At 32.6% G+C, this 26,595-nt stretch overlaps 5 protein-coding genes across 5 annotated transcripts; 4 read left to right on the top strand and 1 right to left on the bottom strand.

Annotated features, from left to right (window-relative positions):
- The first annotated feature begins 10,169 nt into the window (after positions 1-10,169).
- Positions 10,170-11,932, top strand: LOC107921051 (chloroplastic import inner membrane translocase subunit TIM22-2). The gene is made up of 5 exons (XM_016850907.2): positions 10,170-10,515; positions 10,977-11,041; positions 11,130-11,202; positions 11,288-11,341; positions 11,426-11,932. Exons 1-5 carry the CDS (start codon positions 10,332-10,334, stop codon positions 11,677-11,679), a joined length of 630 nt encoding a protein of 209 aa, XP_016706396.1. The 5' UTR covers positions 10,170-10,331; the 3' UTR covers positions 11,680-11,932.
- A 146-nt stretch (positions 11,933-12,078) lies between these two features.
- Positions 12,079-13,897, top strand: LOC121213832 (uncharacterized). The gene is made up of 4 exons (XM_041087036.1): positions 12,079-13,022; positions 13,107-13,270; positions 13,336-13,411; positions 13,486-13,897. Exons 1-4 carry the CDS (start codon positions 12,995-12,997, stop codon positions 13,716-13,718), a joined length of 501 nt encoding a protein of 166 aa, XP_040942970.1. The 5' UTR covers positions 12,079-12,994; the 3' UTR covers positions 13,719-13,897.
- A 916-nt stretch (positions 13,898-14,813) lies between these two features.
- Positions 14,814-15,851, top strand: LOC107921157 (uncharacterized). The gene is made up of 3 exons (XM_016851030.2): positions 14,814-15,056; positions 15,164-15,239; positions 15,335-15,851. Exons 1-3 carry the CDS (start codon positions 15,033-15,035, stop codon positions 15,733-15,735), a joined length of 501 nt encoding a protein of 166 aa, XP_016706519.1. The 5' UTR covers positions 14,814-15,032; the 3' UTR covers positions 15,736-15,851.
- Positions 15,852-15,986: 135 nt separating this feature from the next.
- Positions 15,987-18,081, bottom strand: LOC107921156 (probable cytokinin riboside 5'-monophosphate phosphoribohydrolase LOGL10). Its single transcript, XM_016851029.2, has 4 exons — positions 17,622-18,081; positions 17,024-17,152; positions 16,714-16,898; positions 15,987-16,635 (listed from the first exon to the last, which is right to left on the bottom strand). Exons 1-4 carry the CDS (start codon positions 17,832-17,834, stop codon positions 16,242-16,244), a joined length of 921 nt encoding a protein of 306 aa, XP_016706518.1. The 5' UTR covers positions 17,835-18,081; the 3' UTR covers positions 15,987-16,241.
- A 2,502-nt stretch (positions 18,082-20,583) lies between these two features.
- Positions 20,584-22,544, top strand: LOC107922595 (40S ribosomal protein S8). The gene is made up of 5 exons (XM_016852699.2): positions 20,584-20,742; positions 20,850-20,922; positions 21,331-21,667; positions 21,878-22,047; positions 22,221-22,544. The coding sequence occupies exons 1-5, from the start codon at positions 20,739-20,741 to the stop codon at positions 22,294-22,296; spliced, it is 660 nt and encodes a 219-aa protein (XP_016708188.1). The 5' UTR covers positions 20,584-20,738; the 3' UTR covers positions 22,297-22,544.
- The last annotated feature ends 4,051 nt before the right edge of the window (positions 22,545-26,595 follow it).

Here is a 26,595-nt window from a genome sequence, read left to right as displayed (position 1 = left end):
CTACTATGCTAGGATAACATGTAAAAGTGATATTGTGGATTTATTCATCTTGTAAGTCAATGAATATAGCTTTATGAGTATTACGGTATCATTATTGGATTATTCACAATATGAATAAATTTCATATTTTAAATGAAGTGATGTGATTAAAGTTTATACAAACTTACTAAGCATTTATTGCTTACGCATTTGTTTTTCTTTACTTTTCAGATTATTGGAAGCTCTGTTGGGTTCGAAGCTTGTCGGAGCAATATATCACACTATCCACTGGTTTTGTCGGTACTTTTGAATATTTTGATTATGATTATAATGACATGTATAGGTTATTTTGACTAATCTTGGCTTATATATATGTTTTGTTGATATTAGCCACTCATTTGACTTGTGTTTTGGCACATTTTGGTTTGTGCACATTTGCATTATGTGGTTGATGTGTAATTTGGTTTATGGATGTTTAGTGAAAGGTAAAGTGTTAGCTAAATGTGCATTTATATATACGTCTTTTGGTATACAATGAACTGGTCATGAATCAGTACCTTGATATGTAAGGTATACTTAACTAAATATGTTAGTATTTGAAATACATTTTGGTATCAAATGGTAAGTTTTGTTAGTTAAGTAACTTGGTATGAAGTAATGTCCACTAGCTTGGAAATGGCCTATTTTCATCCACACGGGCAGAGATATGGGCATGTGTCTCAGCCGTGTGTGACACATGGTCATGTGACATGGCCGTGTGTCCCCTGTATTTTAAAATAAAGCAAAACAGAATGCTCACACGACTTAGCCCACAGGCGTGTGGCTTGGACGTGTGACCCCTGCACCTTAATAATACAAGTCAATATGATAACACGGCCTAGCACACGAGCGTGTGGCATGGCCGTGTGACCTAGGATAGGGAGCTCACATGTTTGACGCGGGTTGGGACACGATCATGTGTCCCTATTTCGAATGTCCACACGGCCTTAGACACGAGCGTGTCTCTTGACCGTGTGAGACACATGGCCTGACCACACGGGCGTGTATCCCCTGCACCTTTGAAAAATTTAAGTGTTTACCGAAAAATTTTTTGAATGCCCGATTAAGTCCTGACTTGTTTCTAGTGTATATTTTGGGCCTTGAGAGCTCGTATAAGAGACTTTAAGCTTGATTTTGATTTATTTTTTATATGAATGCTAAATGAAATGAAATGTCTGTTAATTGATCTGTAAATTCTGGTAATACTCCGTAACCTTGTTCTGACGCCAAATACAAGTTAGGGGTGTTACAGTCGCAAGTTTTGAAAGGAAGCAAAAAAACACTTATAGTATACACCGGATGTAACATCCTATATTCGACCCAATTTTCGAGTCTAAGCTACAGTCTGCCATATTCGTTGCCAGTGCAACTACAATTAATTTAGATATGAATACATATCACTTTTTAAATAACTTACTTAAGAGCATTTAATAACACCATTAGTTAAATTCAATTAAATACTATTTTGATACTCAAGTTCATACAAACAAAAAGATATACTAACAGTGACTTAACTAGATAGGTAACTAGATAGGTACATGCCAAACTATTCAAAAACATAAGTACACCAACGTTGCTGAGCCCGATATTTTATCTAGATGCTGAAACCGAAATTCAGAATCTTGAATATATCCTAACTGGAAGCTCGCTTCACCCGTCGTCGACTCTCGCCTTCCTTTTCCCTTTTGATGATCCATGCAAGGATGAGAGATAATCAAATGTTACAAGCTCCAAAAATGGCTTCCCTTGTTCTTTTCTTTAGTAATTTCGGTGGAGAAAGTAGAAATAAGATGATGAAAGCTTTTTGTTTTATTAATAATAACATATAATAATTATAATATACTTTTATGCCATCAAAAGCCACTAGCCGCCTACCATCATAGCAAATGGCCAAATTACCATTTTAAGCCTTGCTTAATATTATTTAAGCCTTTTAGTCAATTGAATTAATAAAAAATAACTTTACGGTTTTTACGATTTAGTCTTTATACCCTAATTAACCATCCAATCACTAAAATTTTCGGATTAGTATTCAATTCACATATATAACAACTCTGTAAATATTTTTATTAAATATTTAGGGTTTAGAGTTTAGGGTTTAGCGAGATCCCAATACCTCATTTTCCAAAACAAATAACTTTAAGGTCGAACCATTTGTATTTTACCTAATTGTCCAATTAGTAAAGTTATCATATCAAAATTCAATATAACACTAATATTGAATATTAATATTTAATATTTACGGGTTGACACATAGGAATTGAGGTCCCAAAACCACTATTTTCGGCACAACTGAAAACTAGGTTGTTACAATTCACCCTCCTTAAGAAATTTCGTCCTCGAAATTTACCAGGAAAGAGGTGGGGTGCATGGATTTCATTTTCGAATTGAATTAGTTCATTTCCTATATTTCCTTATCGTCCCTCAAACTTGTTTAATTTTATCGTATGGCCTTTCACATTCCATCGATATTGATATATCACAATTTATGTTCGGATCATCAAGTCATGATATTGATCCAATTCAAATTTCAATTTCATTATAAGTTCAATTTACATTATATTAATCTCAATTCTTCATCAATTTACTATTTCAATACAATACTAAACATATTTCAACTCAATTTAACACTGAGTACTACATATCAATTAAATTGTACTACCTTCTATTTATTACATAGGTAATTATCCTACCATTCAAATCACAAGCAATATTTTATCAATTAGTATACATTTCACATACATATATGTTCAACTCCATGCCAACATTTTAAATAATTCTGAGTCTATAACCTCACTCGTATTCAAATAGCCCCTAGGGCTCGTTCTCAGCCCAAATCGCAAGATGTCATATTTCAAATTTCCATTAGTTTCATTTCATCACCATTTGGCCATTTTATGTATATATATTTTAATCATATTAACCAAACTCAAACTCGGTATAGGCACATGGATCCATCACCCCGAGTTGGCCGATAATGATGACTTTACTTAATATTTACCATCCCAGGTTACCCAATAACGATGACCTATCACCATGGGTTGCCTGACAACGATGGCTTTACTTAGTATTCAGATCACATAATATTTATATATATATATAATTACTATTTATCACAATATGTTTCAAGTCAATTCATATTAACTATCTAATGCCAATCAAATTTAAAATTTCTACTTTATTCAATTCAATCTGATTCTCAATGTTTAGTACTCATAATCACAATTCAGTTTATACGTTAATTATAAATCATCTTGATCCAAAACCATGCGAACAACATAAATTCATAAACAAGTGATTTTGTCTTAAATCATAAAAAAAAATGTACCGAATTTCCATGCTAATGATTCACCAATAATGATTCCTCAACCTCTAGCTGCAGGGAGAGGTCTCTGAATAGTAGCAGGAACATTCTTATTATCTTTCGGGCAAACTCGAGCTAAATGCTTTAGGAATCCGTACCAGTGATACGCTCATATTTTCTTCCAGCATTCACTTCTTACAAACAGTTATTACTACTAATTTTTGCTCCACAACATAACCCAACTCATAAGATATTTTCAAATATAAGACAAAATAATTAACAATCAACATCCAATCTCGACTTAGACTCGAATCAACTTTGGCATATACCTCTAAGCTAAATTTCTAAGCTTGATTTAGTCCGAGAATCGGCTAAACTTATAACTATGATACTACTTGATGTAACACCCCATACCCGAGCTGATCATCGAGTCCGAGATTGTAGGTTCATGCCAAACTATTCAAAAATGTAAATAAACCAACATTGTTGAGTCTGAGATTTTCTCTGGATGCTGAAACCAAAATTCAGGATCTTGAATATATCCTAACCAAAAGCTCGCTTCATCTATCGTTGACTCTCGTATTCCCCTTTCCCTTTTGACGATCCATGAAAGGACGAGAGATGGCCAAATGTTACAAGCTTCAAAAATGGCTTCCCTTGTTCTTTTCTTTGGTAATTTCAGTGGAGAAGGTAGAAATAAGATGATGGAAGCTTTTTGTTTTATTAATAATAACATATAATAATTATAATAAAATTTTATGCCATAAAAAGCCACTAGCTGCCCACCATCATAGAAAATGGCCAATTTTCCATTTTAAGCCTTGCTTAAATATTATTTAGGCCTTTGAGTCAATTGAATTAATAAAAAATATTTTTTCTATTTTTTACAATTTAGTCTTTATACCCTAATTAACCATCCAATCACTAAAATTTTCAAATTAGTATTCAATTTACCTATATAAAAACTCTGTAAATATTATGAAAATGAGGTCCCGATATCTTATTTTCTAAAACCACAACTTTAGGGTCGAACTACTTGTACTTTAACTAACTATCCAATTAGTAAAGTTATCAGATCAAAATTTAATATAACACTAATATTGACTCGTAAATATTATATTTAATATTTACGGACTCACATATCTGAATTGAGGTCCCGAAACCACTATTTTTGACACCACTGAAAACCAAGTCGTTACATTGGAATAGCTTGAGCTACAATTTTAATCACCATGTCCTTTCCAGCTCTAGAAAGCAACATGTTCGTCCAACTCTAAATATGCTTAGTCAAGCATTCCTTAATAAAAGCAAAAACCTACTTTTTGTTTGGACCAATTACAGATGGAAGACCCAAATACCTTCTATGATTAAGTGGTGTAGCAACTCCAAGAGCAATAGAAATGGTATGTTGTACTTGTTGTTTAGTGTTAGCAAAAAATTATACTAGATTTAGTGAAATCAATGGCTTGCCCAGAAACTTCTTCATATTGAATTAAGAGCTAGTTTAACATTGCTTCTAAGAAGCACTTTTGGGGTAAAAAGCACTTTTGTGATAAAAGTATGGCTAAACAAGATATTTTTGGGATTTTTAAAAGTGTTTTTAGGATAAAAAATGCTTTACAAAAGCACTTTTTTTAGCCAAAAGCTTTTTGGCCCATAAGTACTTTTGAGAAGCAATGTTAAACTAAGCCTAAGACATTCTTCACCACTTTAGTAGAGCTCACAATCCCGAAAGAAAAGAAAACCAACATCAACAAAATGCAAATGGAAGATCGTCAGGCTACCCCAACAGATAGAAACTCCATGCAAAGCCCCACTCAACTCAGCCTTACGTAACAAATAACTAAGGCCTTCAGTACATAAACAAATACGAGAAAATCGAATCCTCTTGACGAAAACCTTTATGAGGAATGACAGGCCCAAGCTCACTGCCATTAAAAGAAACAACATAATTGACTAAAGAAATATAGAGCATAATCCAATTCACCTAACAAGGATGAAAGTCCATTCTCTCCATAATAAATCTAAAAAAAAGACTAGTCCACCCTGTCATAAGATTTGCTTTTATCAATTTTCAATGCTACTTCTCTCATAGAGCCTCGACTTTTATTCTTCATATGATGAATAAGCTCAAACACAACCATCACATTATCCGTTATAAGCCGCCTCGGTACAAAAGCAGATTGTGACTGAAAAATAAGATTGGGTAAGATAAGCTTCATTCGATTTGCCAACACTTTTGCCACTAAATTATACACCACATTACATAAAACAATTGGTCCGAAGTACTTCACAGAAGAAGGCTTCTGTGTCTTAGGAATCAAAATAATAGTCGCATCATTAGCATTAACTAAAATTTTTTATTAATGACCCTTATTAACATGAAATTTCCTAAATCTTTTATTATTATTAAAACTAAATATCATTATTTGGAAACTTAAAATGGTAAAAGATCAAAAGGAAAACTTAATATGGTAGGGCAATTTCTTTTCTTTTCATTTAAAAAAAAATTGAATCTCAATGACTTAAAAAGGTATAATATATTTAATAATACTCAACTATCCTTTTGAAAGAAAATGTAAATCTAAATAAGCAAAATATTAGGGTTTTCGATAACATGTCCTACTAAACCCTCTAACCAAACACCCCCTTTTTCTTTTGCCTTTTTTGTCATTAATGGGCCAAAAAAGAGTAAACTACACCTAAAGTTATTAAGTTATTAGTAAGTTTATGTTTTTTAGTCATTCAACTTCAAAAAGTTATAAAATTGTCACTAAACTATTCTAAAATTTTCATTTAAGTCGCTGAACTATTTGAAAGTTTTTATTTAAGTCAATGGATTGTTAAGTTTTTTTTAAATCCAGCTAGCGAGCTCCAAGCGACGATTCAATGATCGATACAGTGGATTAGTACCCATCGACAAGTAGACAAACATACCTTAGATCCAAGTCAATTTGATAATCAACGTTTGAGATTAGTGAAAAAAGTTGTTTGAATTTTAGTTTACAGGATCATGATGTTCAAAGTTATTTCATGAAAAAAAACTAAACTATAGAAGAGAAGGGAATGAGAGCTTTCGATTAGTACAGGCGGGGTGAACAGAGAAGGTCATACAACAACATTTTAATAGTCCAATGACTTAAATAAAAATCTTTTGAATAGTTCAATGACATTTTGTAACTTTTTAAAGTCAAATGAACAAATCGTAAATTTACTAATAGTTTAATCACCTTAAATATAATTTACCTAAAAAGAAAAAAAAGTCTCCTAAGGATAGAAATGGAGCTTTCTCTCTCTTTTTTTTTTCTTTTCGCTTTTTTAAGGGGATAGAGATAATATGACAACAATTTGAGTATAATTTTCCTATATTAAAAATTTTCACTTTTTTTAATTAATTACATTTATATATTTATTGATATATTCCCATTAGCACAGAGTACAAAACGTTCTATAAAATAACACCCCCTTTATTAGCCCATTAGCATAAGCAATATTTAGGTTGTTGAAGAACCTTTTTGGTGGTGGGGTGGTGAGGTCTTATGAAAACCAATATCATGAAAATCTATTAACTATATTTTATACCCAAAGGCTCAAACATTTTGTTTTGTTGTTTGATCCTTCTTCAAGGTATCAAAGAAAACTCAAAATATTGTCAATCTTTGAGACTTTTCACTTGGGGATGCCTTGAACATTAGTCATTGCTTTAATATGTCACCAATTTAATATAGATTTTCTTTACTGGATTGTCAGCAAATCTTGACTCTTCTTGAAACTATATTACAAGATAACTTAAAAAAGACTTGGTTTAATTTGACAATTGCTACCCCCACCCCCTTTTGGCCCTTTCAATTACTGTTACATGACTTATTTTTTCTTGCTGTAGTTCAATTAAGCCCTTGTCTTTGACTTTTATAACCTTGTGCCTTGTCAAACACACATGCACCCCATACTTTTCCAATTAAATATAGGGCAAAAAGAAAAGTACAAATTAGACAAAATTTAGAACATTTTGGATGCTTTTTCTGCATATTATATATAATCCTTTGTCACAGACAATAAACTATGGTTGGACAATGAAATGTTTTTGAGCTTTCAACATATGCACTCGACTACTTAGGGTAGGTTTGGATGGATGATTGGGTGCGGTGCGTTTAGTTTACTTTTTGTCTCACGTTACAGTATCGCTACAGTATCTAATCTCACCGCTACCGCTGTTTTTACACTAACCGCAAGTAAATGCACCGCCCATCCAAACTCACCATTAACCATATTATCATTCAGTTTGACAATTCTAGGTTTCAGGTCTTGTGCCAATTTCAGTTTTATTTTTTAATTAATGACTAGAGAAGTTTAAGTGCCTAAGCAAACACACACTCAAACCAGATCTATTTTGATAAGAGAAGATGATAAAAAGGAGAAGCTCATCCTATTTGTAGCGAGAAAGCTACATCACCTATAGAAACATTTTTTCAAACATTACATGATCATTGTGTTTATCCTTGATCAACATATCTCTCAAGTCGCATTGGACTCACATAGAGCACCACAACTGACATTAGTCTATATAAACTCTCTCTACTAATTTGATCACTCCAAGACACCATTATAATCCAACATTCTGTCAACTAATCAAAGAATCTTTGAGTCAATATTTTTATGTGAACTGAGTTCAACCCTACCTACAAATTAACTGATCCTTGATAAGAGCGTGAAATGTGGTTTCTTCTCAATTTGGGTGAAAATATTTTGTTCATAATTGCTTTGGGACCTAAAAGATATGGAAGCTGAAAATAGGAATTAACTTGTACCTTACAACAAAGAAGAAATTAAAGCGGAGACCAGGGAAAAAAACCAACCATCACCCTATGGATAAACTGAAGCAAGTTTAGGTAAACTTTTAATAAATTTGTAAACTACAACAAACTTGAATGTGAAATTTCATTTGTCCCACAACTAAAATCATTTCAATCAGTTTCCCACTGACACTAAAAGGTTTGATATATGAAATACCATCAAACTGTTGAAGCCGGTGCAAGTGGAAGCTGAGCTTTTGGGCAATATCTAAAAGGCTGCTATGCTATGCAAGCAATATGACCTGACAACAAGCTTAATTCATTTATAAAATAAAACCCTTTGCAGGAAACTCTTATATTCATTGAGATTGAGAAAAGTGACCATTTGGGTATATGATTGGAATTAAAACTTATCTTTATTGCTAACATTTGAGAGACATGAAATATTGTTGTGGGTTCTGACCAATCCTGTGTGATTTGCTAGTTTCTTTGTTAAATGGTATAATTTTAAATTAAGATCAATAGTTTAATATGATTTTTTTGTTAATCAACATTTTCCGCTTTTAACACTCCCCAAAGTTAAAAATCTAATTCAAGTCATGTTAATTTTCACATTCACAAGTTTTAAAATTTATCTTGATACCCATCGTACAAGAGAAAGTCCATAAATGCTCTTCAAGTAACAAAAGGTCCCCATAGGTCTCAAAACATTTGTGACACCCTAAAACTTTTGGTTTTTTTACTTTGAAAGATGATGGCATTGAATTGGAGAGATTCCAAGAGAAGAGAAGTCAGATTCATAGGGCCCTGCCCTGACTGTAGAATTATGATATTGAGTAGAGCTTTTATATTGGTTTGTTGACTGTAGCTGTCAGACAACAGAGGGTAATGGTGAATGGTGATGGATACTTTTTAACATTTTGGATTGGGAATCCTATGTTTGAATGTGGGATGCTTCAAATGGGCTTCTAATTTATAATTGTGAGCACAGCTTTCATGGACTAGGCTGATGACCCAACTAAAAGTTCAAGTTCAATTTAGTGAAAGATTTTGATTTTCATTGCTAAACATGATTTCTATTTGGGATGACAGACTTGATTTTACACTAATCCTTATTTATCTATCTATATAATTATATTTATAATAACCATAAATAAAGAGGACTAAAATTTGTAGTTGAGTTTTATGCCATTTCTGATAATAAAATTATCCAAATGAAAGATTGTTTAGCATATTATTAAGTATATTGTTGTTCAATTGAGAGATAAGAGAAAAGTATTTTTGTTATTAAAATATGTTAATTGTTATGGTTTAAGGGAAAAAAAAAGACAATTATTGTTATGAAAATAATATTTTATATAGAATGTAATAAAGATCGATTGAACCTTAGTTTAGTTGACCCTGTTATTATTGTAGCAATTAAAACTATGAAAATTTTAGTAATACGCTTTCTTTCATTTTAAGGATTGGGAAAGGTTTTATAGATAGAAATAGGACTTTTTTTAAAAAAATTTAACATAATAGACAAAATGCTAATCTTCTAAACTTATGAAATATTTATCCTGGAAATTTTAATTATTATTTTTTTTTTAAAATTTTGTGTCAAATAAGTATCTCACATGAGTTTTAACTCATACAAATCAATATATTATTTTTTATACAATGTCTATATTTACTTATAATCTTTTCTCAACTTTTAAATAGGAGGATAAATGTGTCTTAGTGCAGTTGAACTCACACCCTTTTATACTAACAACAGTACCGATACTAACCGAATTAAGATTCGATGAACAATATTATTTTGATTATGATACTGAAATTACTTTTATATGGTCAAACCTTAGTACTATGGTTATCATAAGGCAAATTTTTTTTAGTCCAAACATGATAAATGTGAGTATAAAATATAAGAATAGTACTAGTAATCTTAAATTTGGTGAACTAAAATACACTAATTTTTTTATTTATACTAATAAATAATTACGGTTAAAAATTATTTTTTTTAAAAATTATTTCATTTTTCTTTCTTTTTTTGTTCTCAATGGCGTCGAGTTCTAATTTGATTTATGCCCTAAATTTACTCATTGCCTCATAAATTCAAGGATTCTAGGAGGTAAACGACGTCGTATGCAGATAAGCAAAACTAAGTATCCGGGGATAGCTGCAAGCACGGATTCAAAGTGAAAAAAGAAATCCTTCATTTTGCAGGAAAAAAAATGGCTGATTTGGATTCTTCAAGCTCTTCCTCTGAAGATATTGAAACAAACTCTGATCCTAATTCTTCAAAAGCTATAATCCCCAATCCTCTCAATTCCAATTCTAATTCACCTGCCGTATGCCTCCTCCAATTCGCAGGAGACTCCACCGCCGGTGCCTTCATGGGCTCCATCTTCGGCTACGGTATTATTTTCTATCTTTCATAAATTTCCCTCTCTCTCTTTTTGTGGGTTTTTCTTGTGTTAATTTCGGTAAAGAAGAAAACTTTTGGAAGTTTTTATTTGAATTTCTTGGTTTTAATTGTTAGTCTGGTGTTACCGGGATTCTTTGCTATATTATAATATGAGTTGAAACTTGAAAATTAGTAGAACAATGTGCATTATGGAATAATAGCAATAGTTGAGTGGATGATGGTATTGATGACTTGGAATTCTTTGAGCTTGAATGTTACCTTTAAGAGATGGGGCTTTTGATATTTGGGAATTAGGATCCCATGCTCTCTATCAGGTTCTAGGTTGCATAAATTGTATGTTCAATGCCTTGATTTTTATTCTTTCTATGGCACTTCAAGGTTAGGCCTTAACCTTTTGGGTTCTTAAATAACATTCTCTTGTTTCTCATTTGTCTCTCTGCATTTGTTTCAGGTTCGGGATTGATTAAAAAGAAAGGTTTTAAAGGATCCTTTGTGGAGGCTGGATCTTATGCCAAGGTTATGAGAATTAAGTGATTAACTTGTAGCTTTTCCCCATTTGACTGAACAAATCTCTAACTTCTCTTATATATTTTTCCTTTTATAGACATTTGCAGTTTTGTCAGGCGTACACAGTTTGGTCGTTTGCTTCTTGAAGAGGTTGCGGGGAAAAGATGATGGTATACCTTGCGAAAATAAGTGTAAATACTGCCTGTTTTTTGTGCTTGATGAGTTGATATACGGTAATGTTATCTTTCTCTGCAGTTATTAATGCTGGGGTAGCTGGATGTTGCACTGGGCTTGCCCTAAGTTTCCCAGGTATAAGAATCTTAAGGTTCAACTAGTTGCTGTAAAATACAGGTCTCAGTTTGAGCCTTATTTTAACTTGAAATGATTATGCAGGTGCACCCCAGGCACTTATACAGAGCTGTCTCACATTTGGGGCATTCTCATTTATCGTTGAAGGGCTTAACAAGCAGCAGCCAGCATTGGTACATTCATTTTCTGTGAGAAACAAGAGCGGGCACTACGAGGGGCCTCATCCTATAGCGCTCCCTCTTTCACTCCCTATTCCAGATGAGCTGAAAGGAGCTTTTTCTTCTTTCTGCAAGTCCTTAAGTAAACCAAATGAAGGCAAGTTTTCTACTGGTAACTGATGGGAAGGGGCCATTCATCATTGTTAATTGTCTGTTATATGTAGATTGTTGATTGTTGCGACTGTTGGAGTTACAATGTAAGAATGTAGAATCAAAATTATCTGAGAGCTAGGAAATGGGAAATTGTTTTTTGTCCTATGTTGCATTTCCATTTCTAATGCCTGATTTTGGATCAAAATAAAGAATATTTGATTGAAGATCAATGTCTCTCCAAACTCCTGAAAAACTTGGATGACTTATCTTTTAGGTTCCAGTGAAGGGTTGATCCACTTGCTTAAGTAGATTATAGATCAAGCTATGTGTTTGTAGCAGGTTCTTTCCTACTTCAAAGAAAATTTTTGATATAACACATAATTTTATAAGCTTAACATTGTAAAATAAATGTTGAATAACCCCTATACACACATATATACACGATGAAAAAGTAGCACTTGACAATATATGCATATGTATATTTTCTTATAATAATTCTATTATCTAATTATACAAAACTATACTGTGATTCTCTTAGGTCTAAAAATTTTATTCACCGTTTGATGTTTGAGAAACTATACCCAAAAATATTAAGCAACCATTTTTATTGGTCTGATACCCTTTGGGATCCGTTCGCAGTTCGCAGTTCGCTTAAATTAAAATTGAGCTTGTTTGGACTTTTAAATGGGAAATAAAATTCTCTGGGCATTGTTTTTGTCCATTCACAAGATTTGAACTTGAGATCTTACTTTGATTCATCAAATGTTTGTAAGTATTAAACAGCTGTTGAATAGTTGAAGAAACATCGAACTGCTTGCATACCTCGATTCATCAAATAATGTTGTTAAATAATTTTTTTTTGAAATAATGTTGGTAAATATTAGACAGCCATTGAATAGTTGAAGAGACATCCAAGAGAACTAATTGAACTTTCAATTAAACATATGCAATCAAAGGCAGATTCTGATCAAAATATGTAATATAGGAAAACCCCGAAAATCAAGTTGTAAAAAACTTTCCAAATCCTCCTTCATTTCTAAGTTCTCCATCCATTTTTATTAATATCATCAAATAAAAGGTAAAAGAAACAAACAAAAACAAAAATTCTTACCCCTCCAAACAATTAAATTTTAGCAAACTCATTTGACATAAAAACTTATCTGCCTTTTTCCGTCTTCTATTCTATCAATGGCTGAACAACCAATCGGCATGGTAATCATCATTTACTTCTTCATTGAATTTTTTTTTTCCTGTTAAACATTTTAATTAACAAGGGCTCACAGTTTTGCCGTAGACTTGTATTTTGCAATTGGATACTGATATTCCAGGATGGCACTTGGCAATGATAAAACTTTTCAAGTCTATTCAAGGTTCTCTGTCTCTTTTTTCTTCTTTCTGTAATAATTAATTAAGATTTGATTTTTATTATTTGGGGGTGTAATTATTTTTATCAGATGTATCGTACTCCATTGATACACAAACAAAGTTTGCATATGTTTCTGGGGAAATTGACAAAGAGCTTCTGCTAAAGTTGCTAGCAAAAGCCAAAACGCATGCTTTTACTCATCAAATCAACTATGGGATCAATCTTCCAAAACACACATCAGAACCCACAATGGTAACTAAACTATAAATTTCTTAATAATTTCCTTTTCTTGATTCACTGAAAGTATATTCCTGCAGACGTGTGTTTTGCTCGTGGATACTGATATTCCTGTTTGGCACAAAACAATGTGTCTTTTATTCAAGCCAATGCAAGGTGTGTGTTTCATTTAATTTCTTATTTTCCTTTTTATGCTGAATTAATTTTGGGGTATTTGTAATTTTTATCAGGTGTAACATTCACCATCAACGCATTTACAAGGCAGGTTTATATTTCTGGAAAAGTAAGCCCTGTGTTACAGTTGAAGTTGCTAGCAAAAGCTGAAGCAAACGGAGCTCGACTTTGCTGGTTATATTATGGATGTGAACATGATCCATGTAAACAATCTGTGGCTAAGGATGAGACCAGCAGCAATCTAGCTCTTAGCTCCAAACCCAAAAATTCTTTTTGCTGTTTGATGTAATATAATCTTTGGTTTGTTCTTTAAGTAGTTAGTATTGAAGTTTTTCTCCCATTTTTAATGGAGGAAAACATAGTATTTTCTTTTTTATGGTTTTGTTTTGTTCTAAGGCTGCTTACATAATTTTCTGTTTGGAAGCAGCTAAAACAATTATCAGTTATCTAATGTTTTTCAAATGTCTTTTTTCCCCATTTATCTTATGAATAAATAAATCATTCAGAAAATTAGTTTAGTTTTTTTTGTGTTAATGATTATTTGCTATGCAAATTGAGTTACTATATGTATATATATATAAAACAAGCAAAATCTTGAATTTCAATGCTTATTCAAGACTTGCGGGAAAACAAAAAGAAAAAAAAAGGAAGACTTTAACAAGGCTGTGGCTATCGCTACGACGAAAAAAAAAATTATAGGCTTAAAAACTTATTTCGCTCTAATTTTACCAAAAATAAAAACATTTACTCTCATCTATTTACTTTGATTAAGTACACATGGACTGCCTCATGTCAACAAAATTAAATAGCAAGGTATCCAATTATTATAATTGTACTATGTCGTGGGATTAAGAAGTAACTGGTATGATTTCTAAAATCTTTTTTATCAAATAATAGAGTAAATTTCTCCAAAATCCCTCCTTGATATCCTTTGCTACATTTAATTATGCTACTTAATTTTCTTAACATTATTAATCCACATTTTTAAATTTATCCAAAATACACCCACAAAATCATTTATATGTTAAATGGTAAGGTATCCAATTACTTATCAAAAAAAAAAAACCCACAAAATCACGTGTATGTTAAATGGTAAAATATCCAATGATTCCGAAATTTTAGATGCTAAAAAATATATTTGTATTAAGTCATGGGATTAAATACTAACCGGTTTGATTTTTAAAATTTTCCAAAATTCCAACTTGATATCCTTTGCTAAATTTAATTAGGCTACTTAATTTTGTTCACATTCTTAAATTTATCCAAAAAAAACACCCACAAAATCAAGTATTTATTTCAATGATTCCGATGCGAAAAAACATAATTATATTATAAAATGGGATTAAGCAATAACCGGTTTGATTTGATGTAAAATCTTGTTTACCAAATAATGGAGTAAATTTCTCCAAAATCCCTCCTTGATATCTTTTGCTACATTTAATTAGGCTACTTAATTTTTCTTAACATTATTAATTCACATTCTTAAATTTATCCAAATTAAATCTGGTTCTCCTTTTGGCTCATTTCATTTATCTTTGTTTTCCATTGCCTGTCAAGAACTCTGTCATTCGCTTTTTTAGCCAAACGAAGAACATTCTCAGTTATGGATTACCCAACTGAAGACATGGTTTGCTCCAAAACTTTGTGATCATAATTTCTCTCAATAGATTTGCACATTTCTCTTCAAATACTCACTAATGTTTGTGTTTTGTGGGTTCTGTTTTCTCTGATCAGAACTGTGTTCTAAGAGTCGATACCCGGTTCCTTGGATGGCGTGTGATGCTTGTCAGAGTCTTGGACAGCATTGATGGTTCTTCATTTTCTATTTCTCTGCTACATTGTTAATTTCTTGAGGAACAAGTCACTTTATCATGCTTACTTTCTGTTCTGGTTTGTTTTCTTTAGGTATCACTTATAAAATAGATGGAGAAAAAGGAATTGTCCAAATAACAGGAAGAATAAACCCTAGACAATTGATGAAGACGCTCGCGGAAGTAGGGTTACACGCAGATTTCTCTCGGGTGAGATCCCAATTTGGAGAGATGAATATTCCTTCGAGACATTGTTATGATTACCGGTACTATGGTGGCTATGGATATAATCCCTATGTAAAACCAGAGTATTATTATGGCTATCCTCCTCTTCAGCAAAGAAACTGGCACCCCATATATGAAAACTACCCACGTTACTTGCATTATAATCAGAATCAACCTGTCTATGAGCCACAGGCTGAATACTTCCCGCAGCCGCCACCGCAACCAGATGGCTTTCGTAATGGTGACCCCGAGTGGTGCACCATAATGTGAAAGACATTAGTTATTTGACCTAATGTTCTTTTGTTGGAAACCTTAATGATTTTAGTAAACAATAACTTGTCCAAGTTTTTTTATGCAATGGACATTCATATGTAGCTGTTAGGTTATTTAGACATTTGATCTTTGTCTGTTTTTTTCCCTTTTAATATTTGATGCTTTGTTTATTAGCTTGATAAATATTTTACATAATGATCATATCATGAGATCATCTTGATTGGAAATGGAACCATGTATGCATAAAATCAGCCAACTACAAGCTTAGCCTCTTATTTTTCCATTCATTCTCATAATTCATTGTAGAATTCTGAAAAACATGGACAGCTTCACAAATCAATGTAAGATTAGTTCATACATATCTAAGGAATTCATATCTTGCTTACTCGTGAAACTCGTTCAAGTTAGTATTCTATTTGTTCCAGATTCTGAAAACTTCAATTTTCTGAATCTCACAATGAATGGCAGCACACAATAACTATATCCATCCGCTTCAAAACATCTTAAGGGACTTGTTTATGTGCGCTTCTCGCTTCTGTTCCATGCTTTTGTTCATCCGAAAATGGCAGATCATAAAACTCTGCCAAGTACACTAAAGCATCAGAATTAGTGTTACAGATCTTCCACAAAGACGAAACCTCTCCCTTAGAGACGGTACCCCAATCCTCACAATCATCAAGAAAATCTAAGAGCTTTGCATAGAATGAGTCATAGTTCATTACAATGAAGGGAACCGGAAGCTCTGATCCAATCCTTTCAAGCTGAATCAATGCCAGTATCTCAAACATCTCATCAAGAGTACCAACACCACCTGGGAGAGCAACTACTGCTGTCTTATCAGAGCTCGAACTCCTGACCGCAGCATCAACCAACCCATGCTTTCTAGCAGAGAAAAACCTGCAGTTATTTCGATGATTGTTCAGATGCATAGATTTAGAATGGTGTCTGTAAGCCTTTAGAAACACTAATTTTCACCTGCAAGTAAGATAAGTTTCTGAGGGCAGGTACGGATGAAATTTTGAGGTCGTCCATTCTCCAGCTTCCTTACCTATCTTAAACCCACCGACCGCCTTTCCTGCTTCCTGAGCACCCTTAATAGCAGCATCCATGAGGCCAGGACCAGCCCCAGTCCATGTGGTACAGTCCAAAAGGTTAGCTATCTGCCATGCAGTAAAACTAATCTCATGAAAAGAATCAAAACAAGCCACTAGGGGAAATCGGTCCAAAGTGTACAGACTTTTGCTAAATGCATTTAAAGAGAGAAAAGCTCTATAAATTAACTTGCCTCCCTAGCCAGTTCCAGTGTTTGTGAGTAATGTGGATGGCCAGGTCCCATCCTTGAAGAACCCAAGTACACAACTCCTCTCCCAAGTCTGTGTATGAGTTCATAGCATTGCTCTATCTCTTTCCTAACCTTTCAAACGAGAAAAGAACATAGCAAATAAGCTTCTCACTTTACACAAAACCTAACAAAATAATATCCCTAAATTATATTGTACCAGCACAAGGAGATGGCATCCATAAACTAAATTGAAATTAAACATCCATGAAAAAATGGCAGCAATTCAACTTTGTATCTCCAAGACAATTCCCATTACTTTGGTGCATTGCACACTCAAATTATCAGCAGAGCATGCTCAAAAAAGCCAAAAATATAACCAACATAGATATTTGCTCAGAGATTTTACTTTAATAACATAAAATCAAGTCTAATTCTATAAAGCAACACTTAGGATCAAAATCCATGGCTATCCAATATAATCAGCATTCTCCAGGCTATAACATGAGTCAGAAATCAACACAAAAATTAAGTTTTTAGTAAGAATAAAAGTGAATCCCAAAGGAGATTGAAAAGTTTGAGCAGAGGCGGAGATTAGGATTACCTCATTGGGGCTTGTTCTTTCTTCAAAGTCCACAAATTCACTCTTGCAAAGTGAAACTCTTCCAAATTTTTTATAAGCCCTGAAATTTTTAGCCAAGTTGAAGCCAACAACAAACCTCTCTTTCAAAGTGAAAGACTGAAACCTGACATTCCAGTGATGAGAATCTCTCACAGAAACAAAAGAACCCAATGAACCCAACAGCGCAAACCCCATCAAAATACCCTCCAAATGTATCCAAGACTAAGTTTTTGCATACACTGATGGATTCAAGGAAGTGGGTTATGACTTATAACAACAGAAAAGGGAATGGAAGGAATCAAATTGTTATCTTAAAATTTGCAAGTTGTAAGGGAGCTTTGGAGAGAGAAGGAATAATTTATCCCAAATTGCTTCGGTTGTTGCTTCCATTGTTGAGCAAAGTTGGGAGCTCTAGTTGTTTTGTTTCCAATCCGATAGAAACAAAATGTTTATACAACTTTAAGGTTAAATTACTCGCAAGTCACTCTAAAATACGACTTATCCTATTTTAGTCCCTTTCATTTTATTTTTAATTTAATTAGCTCATTTGAAAGACTGACACGTGAATTTTTTTTGTTGTTAGACTTTGGATAATTCTATCTCTATCTGATGTGTTTGTGAGGCAGTCCGCTATTAGCTAAAGTAGACCAGGTGGCCCGTTCAAAATATGAGAAGATTTTGTTAAAAATATAGGCCCGAAAAGTAGGATTGGACAAAAAAATAAGATCTGTTTAAAAAATAGGTCGGGCCTCAGGTAAAATATTTTTGGCTTAAACTCAGCCCGGCCCAAATTCACTAAATGAAAAAAAAAATTGCTTTTTTTTTTGTTTTTGAATGTTATTTTCTTGTTGTTTCCTCTCTATTTTGCTACCATTTTACTATTATGTTACTACTATTTTATTGTTATTATTTGGATATTGAATAAAACTTATTTTATTGTTAATTTGGTTATTATTTTAAAGGTATTTATTAATTTTGTTATTATTTTAGAGGAATTTACTTGTTAAGTTGCATTTATATTAGTGTTATTTAAGTCTACATATTTTTTAAAATTTATTTTCAATTTGTTGGGAAATATTTATTTTGATGTTTTTAGTATTTTTGATATAATATATATATTTAAAAATTATATAAAAATTATATAAAAATTTAATATGGGCAGACCAGGTCGGGCCCAAGTTTTAGTATTTTTATTCAGGTCGAGTTTGGATAAAATTTTAGGCCCATTTTTTGAGCCGAGCCTAATAAATGGGCTTGAATTTTTAGTTGAGCCCGACCCGAACCCGGACGCAGGCCATGAGTACCTCTAACATAAACAAACACCCACTATTTTTGGGTTTCATTCCTTCATTAATTTTATTAAATCTCCATTTTCTTTGTGGATATGTTACAGGTTTTACCAGGGATTTAAATTGCGGTCGCGGTCGCGTTTTCGGTCGCATTGCGTTTATCGCGGTTGCGGACATAACGGATGCTATGCGGTCGTGAATTTTACATTACTTATTGTGTATTGCGGGTATAGCGGATTTCGGCAGTAGCGGTTTCGGACGGTGCCGCTACTGCTATATAACGGCCGCTATTTCGATAACGGACCTCTATTTAAATCCCTGGGTTTTACTTTCAATGCGCCTTCTCGGGATCAGATCTGAAGTATTACTTCTATCTGGTAAGCAAATTGTTGCTTTTGATCATATGGCTTTTATCACTACATTGATTTCAGGTGATTATGGGGCTGGTGACATCTGGATGCGCGGCGGTGGGATATATCGGTAGATATGGAGAAGAATCAGTGTAACCATGTGGGGACGTTTTGCTATCAAATGATGATATCCATGGTGTTATCTTACTTGGCCTTCTTTTTCCTACTTTGCTCTTTGTGTTGCGCCTGGCAACAAAGTCATGTAGCAGTATGAATCACCATGAAAGGAAGGCAAGTCACGAGTGGTTGGTTGGTTGCGCCCTTCAAGATTAGAAATTACAGTGTTCCTAGGGATATTATATGTTTTATATATAGTTGTAACAGTATACCTTACATGTTTTACTGCTTATTTCAGATTAGGTGTTGATGGCGGGAGTTGGATTGAAGTCCCATTTTTTAAAAATTGTTTTAAGTTTAGGCTCGTTTTTGGATAATTCAACCCTTTAAAAATTAAATTTACTATTCAAAAATTAATAACATATTGAAAATATATTTTTTATTATTTAAATTGAATTCAAGTTTGATTGAGCCAATATGAAAATTGAGTCGAGCAGGCTATCTAACCTTTTCAACAGTTTTAACTTATTCTTATAATTGATGGAACAAATTTTAAACAATATGCTAACTCCTGGTTAATAGTTTTAAAGTAAGTTTGGATATGAGGTGCATTTAGTTGTGATTAGAGTAAAAACAGCGATAACAGTGAGATTAGATACTATAGCATGAGACAAAAAGTAAGCTAAATACATTACGCTGCACCCCACTATCCATCTAATCTCATTCTTAATTTACATAAGTTTTAAGGTTTGACCTATTTATATATCCTTTCTTTGATAGCCTATAAATATAAATTGAGAAAGAAAAATAGAAGAATAGAGAAGGATTGTTGGAGTTTGGAAAAAAAAATCGTCATGCTGTAATTATTATTTAATGGGTTAATGTGTCACATTAGCAATCCGTTAGTAAATAATATATAATTTAATGGGAGCGACTAGTTTAAACAATTATTTTATTTAGAGTGACTAAATTTAAAAAAATAAATTAAAATGATTAAAATAGAATAAACCCTATTTTAAAGTCAAGATTTATTTTACCCAAATTTCAAATATAACATCCAATAATGGTTGGGCTTTCTAAGGGATAAAATCATGAATGCAAACATTTTATTGGGCCAAGAAAGCATTAATCTAATTTACCCATGATTACTTTTTACCCTAACAATAACCCAACCCAAATTAGGACATTATGGTAATTAAACAAAAACTAGGGTTTTTGTGTATATGCGGGCTCTAACTTCCGCCTGTCACTGCTTCTGAATCCTAGCTTTTTTTTTCTTCACAGATTTGCTTCAACCCCCTCCCGCTCTTCCCCCTGCTAAAAGGCTTGAGCTTTCAGCCAAAATGGGTATTTCTCAAATTCATATGATTTTTGTTCATTAATATCTTCTAAATGATGTAGTTTTCTGCTTGATTTTCTTGCTTAATGGTGTTCAATTTTAAATTTTCTGATAGGTATTTCTCGTGATTCGATGCACAAGAGGCGTGCCACAGGTGGCAAAAAGAAGGCTTGGAGGAAGAAGAGAAAGTAATCTGCAAAACCCTTCTTTTTCCTGTTTCTTATTAATCCTTTGATGACCTTTTCTTTATCATTTTTTGATCTGGTTGGTTGCTTAGAAAGTTGATTAAGGATTATTGAAAAAAAATCAGTTTTTGTTCTTGAAATTTACTTGAACTGATATTCCATTTTAGGCCTTTCGTTTTAGATTTAGCTTCATTTTATTGTCAGATGAGGATTTTGGAGAAATTTTATTGAGCTTTATCGGGGTTTATTTTCTTTGGGTAAATTATTTAACTTGCTCACCATTTCATTATCGTAAACTATGCTATTGGAGGCTAGAGATCTAATCCACTTCATCTATTATACTATTGGGTTGTTTGACTTGGTTTTCAATCTTAGTTTGTCCTACCTTATTGATGGTTTGTTTTTTATAAGGTATGAGCTTGGAAGGCAACCAGCAAACACAAAGTTGTCAAGCAACAAGACAGTCAGGAGGATTAGGGTTCGTGGTGGAAATGTGAAGTGGCGCGCTCTGAGGCTCGACACTGGAAACTACTCATGGGGAAGTGAAGCTGTGACTCGTAAAACCAGAATATTGGATGTGGTCTACAATGCATCTAACAATGAGCTTGTTCGTACTCAAACTTTGGTGAAGAGTGCTATTGTTCAAGTTGATGCTGCTCCATTCAAGCAATGGTATCTCCAGCACTATGGTGTCGACCTTGGTCGCAAGAAGAAAACACTTGCAGCAGCTACCAAGAAAGATGGAGAGGTAGGAGGAATTTTTTTAAATATTCTTTTTCACCTGGATGTTATTGCTTCAATAATAGATTAGTTCCTTTGTTGTCGAGTTAATTGTTTTTGTAAGTGTTAGTTATTTTGCTGTGTCTTTCTTTAATATTTCGGTGTCAGTTACAAAGTTCACTTGACCATAATCTGAGGGCATTGAATCTTACAATGTTTTGCTTCATTTTGTATATAGGAAGGTGAAACTGTTGCTGAGGAGGCGAAGAAGAGCAAACATGTCTTAAGGAAGTTGGAAAAGCGTCAGCAGAACCGCAAGCTCGACCCACATATTGAGGATCAATTCAGTAGTGGTCGTTTACTGGCTTGTATCTCTTCACGGCCTGGTCAGTGCGGCCGTGCTGACGGGTATGTAACCTCCTGACTTTTACCATTGTAATGCACAATTGCTTTGTTAAAGGAATTATTTATAGACAGCTGATAAATTCCTTTCACTAATCTCTTGGAGGATAAGTAGGACAGGACAAGTGACAATAACACTATTATACCACTTATTCTAATGTGTGAAATGGGTTTTACAGGTATATCTTGGAAGGCAAAGAACTGGAGTTCTACATGAAGAAGATCCAGAGAAGGAAGGGAAAGGGAGCTGCCTAAAGTTTTGTTACTTGAGATTTCATATTTCAGATCAAATGTCCCTTTTTTTAACCTTTCTTTCACCATTTTCAGGAGATTTTGAGATTGTGATAGTGGTTACACTTTTAGTATGAATTTTCAAGTAGTGAAGTTGTGTCTTAATTCAACAGTATTATCATATACCTTGAGCTGCATGTTTTTTTTGTACTTGGAATTTAGTTGATATTTAACTTAATATAAATGGCAGCCTGTTTTGGGATTTTGTATTATCATATAGGATGATTTTAGTTGATGGTTAAAGCTTGATTAGCTCTTAACTCGACATAATTCAAACAAGGAACACAAAAGTTGCAGACATGGAGTGGATAAATATTTACATATAATCATGATGAAGAAATGGATAAGCTGCTTTTCGGCAAAAGTACCTAAATCGTTTTATTATACCTTGCTTTGCATTTGGATGTTAGGTGAGGGAGCAAACAGTTTTTTGTTAAATTTGTACAGTTAAATGTTTGATTTGGTGTTTATATACAATATATGATAATAAATTCATTTTTTAATCTTTATACATTTATTTAATTTGACTCATTAGTAAAGATTAAAAAGTTGGAAAAATTAAGCATATAAGTCAGTTTTAAAAGTTATTTAGGGTTTTAGATTTTTTTTAATTTAGTGAAATAGGCCTTTTGGTAAGATGTGGATGTCATTCCAAAAGCGTGCTTTGTTGGACGTGCTTATAGGGCGTGATTTTACATGTAGCACCCAATGCGATTTATTTAAATCAAAAATCAAATATATATATATGTTATCTGTTGGATCGCCTAAGAAAATTAAGGATGTTGATTTTCTAACTATTGCGACCAATAGCTATTGAAAAAAATTCCCCAACAATTAAAAAATTTTCCTATATATACACTCTATACTTTCAATTTTTTCATTTAGTCTTTATTCATCTATTCTCTCAACTCACTCTCAATTCTTTTATTTTTAATTTTCTATCCTAATCTCTCAATTTTCTAACCTAATTGTTTGTAATTTCTTAGGTTTTATTCGATTTTCATCATTTTAAAAATGTCAATGCCTTTAATTTGTTTAGATTACAAACACATTTTCGATGTTCAATTTTATTTTAATTAATATCATTATTAAGTTGTTAATATATATTTTTATGTTTATATAATCAGGACGGACATTGGATTATCAAAACATATATACACAATTTAACTGTGAGAATAATGCGTGTTATTGAAAAGTACTTGGAAGATGCGGGATTCTTAAATGTGTCACGCATGCTCAGCGAGGCTAAATTGGAGCCTGCACTTATCAATGCTTTGCTGGAAAGATAGAGACCCTAGACAAACATATTCCATCTTTCGTGCGATGAGTGTACAATTACACTCGAGGATGAGACATTACAACTCGGTCTATCGTTGATGTGTCCATCGTTTTGGGGTAGTGCGTGTTGCTGATTGGGGCGCAATTTGCCACCAACTATTAGTAATGTGTCGGGAGAGTTTAGTAGTAAACAAATAGATACGAAACGGTTAGAAGATAATTTCTCACATCTCGACAATCTTCTAATGCGGTTAAAAGACAACAATTCGTTCGAGCATTCATACTGAGGTTTGATCGGGAGTCTTCTAATGCCAAATAAATCTCAAAATCTGGTACATTTAATGTGGCTCCATGTTATACATCTTCATTGTAGCAACATCTTTGGAGGAAAACTCCATTCCAACTTGTAAATTGTCAAAATTTGTAGAACTCACACGACTCAGTCTTCTATGAGGAAGTTCTGGAAATCCTAACCCATTTTTAGCATCAATGTCGACAATAAGCATGTAGGGTGGAGGTTCATACGTCGTAAAATCTGATTGGGCTCCTCTAGCATTGTTTGAACCATCACTATCAGAATCACTCCCTTCTGGTTTAGTAGCAATGGTTTCTGTAACAACCCGGTTTGACTCTAATCGGAATAGTGGTTTCGGGACCACACATCCGAGTCTGAAAAATATTTTAGTATTTTTTTTGGTGTTTATTATGTGTGAATTTGCATGTGTGAAAGTTTCGTGAATTAATATTATGGTTTGAGTGCTTAATTAAAGAAAAAGGACTTGATCGCGTAAAAAAAAAAGGCTAGTTAATGTGTAAAGTGTTAAATTGCTAATGCCTTTTTAATATGGAGTCCTTAATAGGTTATTAGCCCACTAGTAAGTAAGTGGGTGGTATTGGTCAAGAATGACCTTGTATTATAAGGTATATATAAATTTATAAACAAAGATTAAATAAGTAAACTAGTAATATGTTAATATATGTTAAATTATATCAAAATATAATTCATTATTCTTCATCTTCTTATGACCGAAACTAAAGAAAACAAAAAGAGAAAAACATAAGCTAGGTTCGGCCAATTTACAAGCTTAATTCAAGGTTAGTTTTGTTTTGATTTTTGATAATTTTTACGTTTTTGATATCGTTGCTAAGTTATCTTTAAAGCTCATGCTTGAATTTTTGAATTGGTTGTGTATTTTGTGATATGCCATTGAAGAGAGCTTGTTGTTTTTGTTGTTAGATGATGGAAAAAAAATATATGTTGTTAGATTTTCATGTTTTAATTAGTAATTTTTAATAAAAATGTGTATTAAGGACTAAATTAAGAAAAGTGTAAATTGAGGGACTAAAATGTGAAATATATGTCATGCATGGACTTACATGAGCTTATTGAATATTCGGCTAAGCTATGGTACAATGAAAGTTTGTTAATTTTGTATTTTTTTTGAAATAGAGACTAAATTGTAAAAAGTGTGAAATGTCATGGGCAAATTGGTAATTTTCCCATTTGTGTGTTTTTGGACTAAACTAAATGAATTATTGAATAAAAGAGTTAATTTTTAATATGTTTAGATCGAGAAACGAAGAAAACGAAATTGGATCGGGGGAAGTCAAAAGTAGTCGAGTAGTCGACTGTGTCCGTCGATATCCGAGGTAAGTCTAATAGCAATTTAAATGTTATTAAATTGGAATTTATATAAATATATCTATCATACATTTAGTAAGCTGGAACTAAAAGTATATAAATTGAATAAAACTTGATGATTTTTCTATGTGATAGCCGAACATAGAAATTGATTTTGGGAGGTTAATATTAATGGTATAAATTATATGTATATTATCTAAGTATGCTTTAAGTTCAATGATATGAAACTAATAGTAGAATTTACATGGATATGTAGTTCGAATGTAAGATTTAATTTCTTGAGTTGAATTTAAAGTTATGAATTATATATATAAAGTTTGAATGTATGATACAAGTTCTTTGAGTTGAACTTAATATTATGAATTTTATATATATATATGCACATACGGTTCGAATATATATATTTAAAGTTCTTGAGCTGAAATTAATGTACGAATTTTATATACATATGTGGTTCAAATTAGGTTATAAAGTTCTTGAGCTGAATTTAATGTATGAATTTTACATACATATGTGTGTGGTTCGAATATAGGTTACAAATTCTTTGAACTGAATTTTAATGTTGTAAATTATACAAAAGATCATCTTTGTATCTGAGATTTTCAGGCTTAATGCCTAGCAAGCTTGATGCCGGTGAATTACTTCAGACTTTATGTCTAGCAGGCTTTGTGCCGGTGAAATGTATCGGGCTTTGTGCCTAGCAGGCATTATGCCGGTGTTTTATACAAGGCTCTATGTTCTATAAATCTTATGTGAGCAATAATAAAAGCAAATAAAGGTGTTAAGAAAGCTAAATTATTCAGGTATGTGTTAGCCATTTGCTTAATTAGTGTTAAGGTAAGTTGATTATTTTTAAATTGATAATAGTTTCAAATGAAATATAGAGTATGAGTTACCCATTTGAGTGTAAGCATATTTTGGCATAATGATTTATTGAATATTTGGCTTTGCTAAATATTTATGTGTATTTGGCCATATGGTTTGTTTATCTGAAAATTTAATGTGATTTTATTAAAGCGTTATATGGTACAAAATATTAGGATCTTTGGTTTATTTTAACTTAATGATGGAATAAGTATTAATATATAAATACATATATGAATTTCTGCTTATGACTTACTAAGCTTTAATAGCTTATTATGTGTGTTTTTGTTTACCTCGGTTTTATAGATTTTGGAATCGTGTTACGAGCTCGGGGATCATCAACAAGCCTATCACACTATCGACTGTTTTCTTCGGTATTTTACTAAGTTAAAATTTGAGCTTATGGCATGTATAGTCTGGATGAAATAATTGATTTTGGGACTTGTATGTATATATAGCCATGCGAAAAATGGCTTGTC

Source organism: Gossypium hirsutum, chromosome D01, assembly GCF_007990345.1.
Source record: "Gossypium hirsutum isolate 1008001.06 chromosome D01, Gossypium_hirsutum_v2.1, whole genome shotgun sequence".
Classification (NCBI taxonomy): Eukaryota; Viridiplantae; Streptophyta; class Magnoliopsida; order Malvales; family Malvaceae; genus Gossypium; species Gossypium hirsutum.
This window is presented reverse-complemented; position numbering and strand designations above follow the sequence as displayed.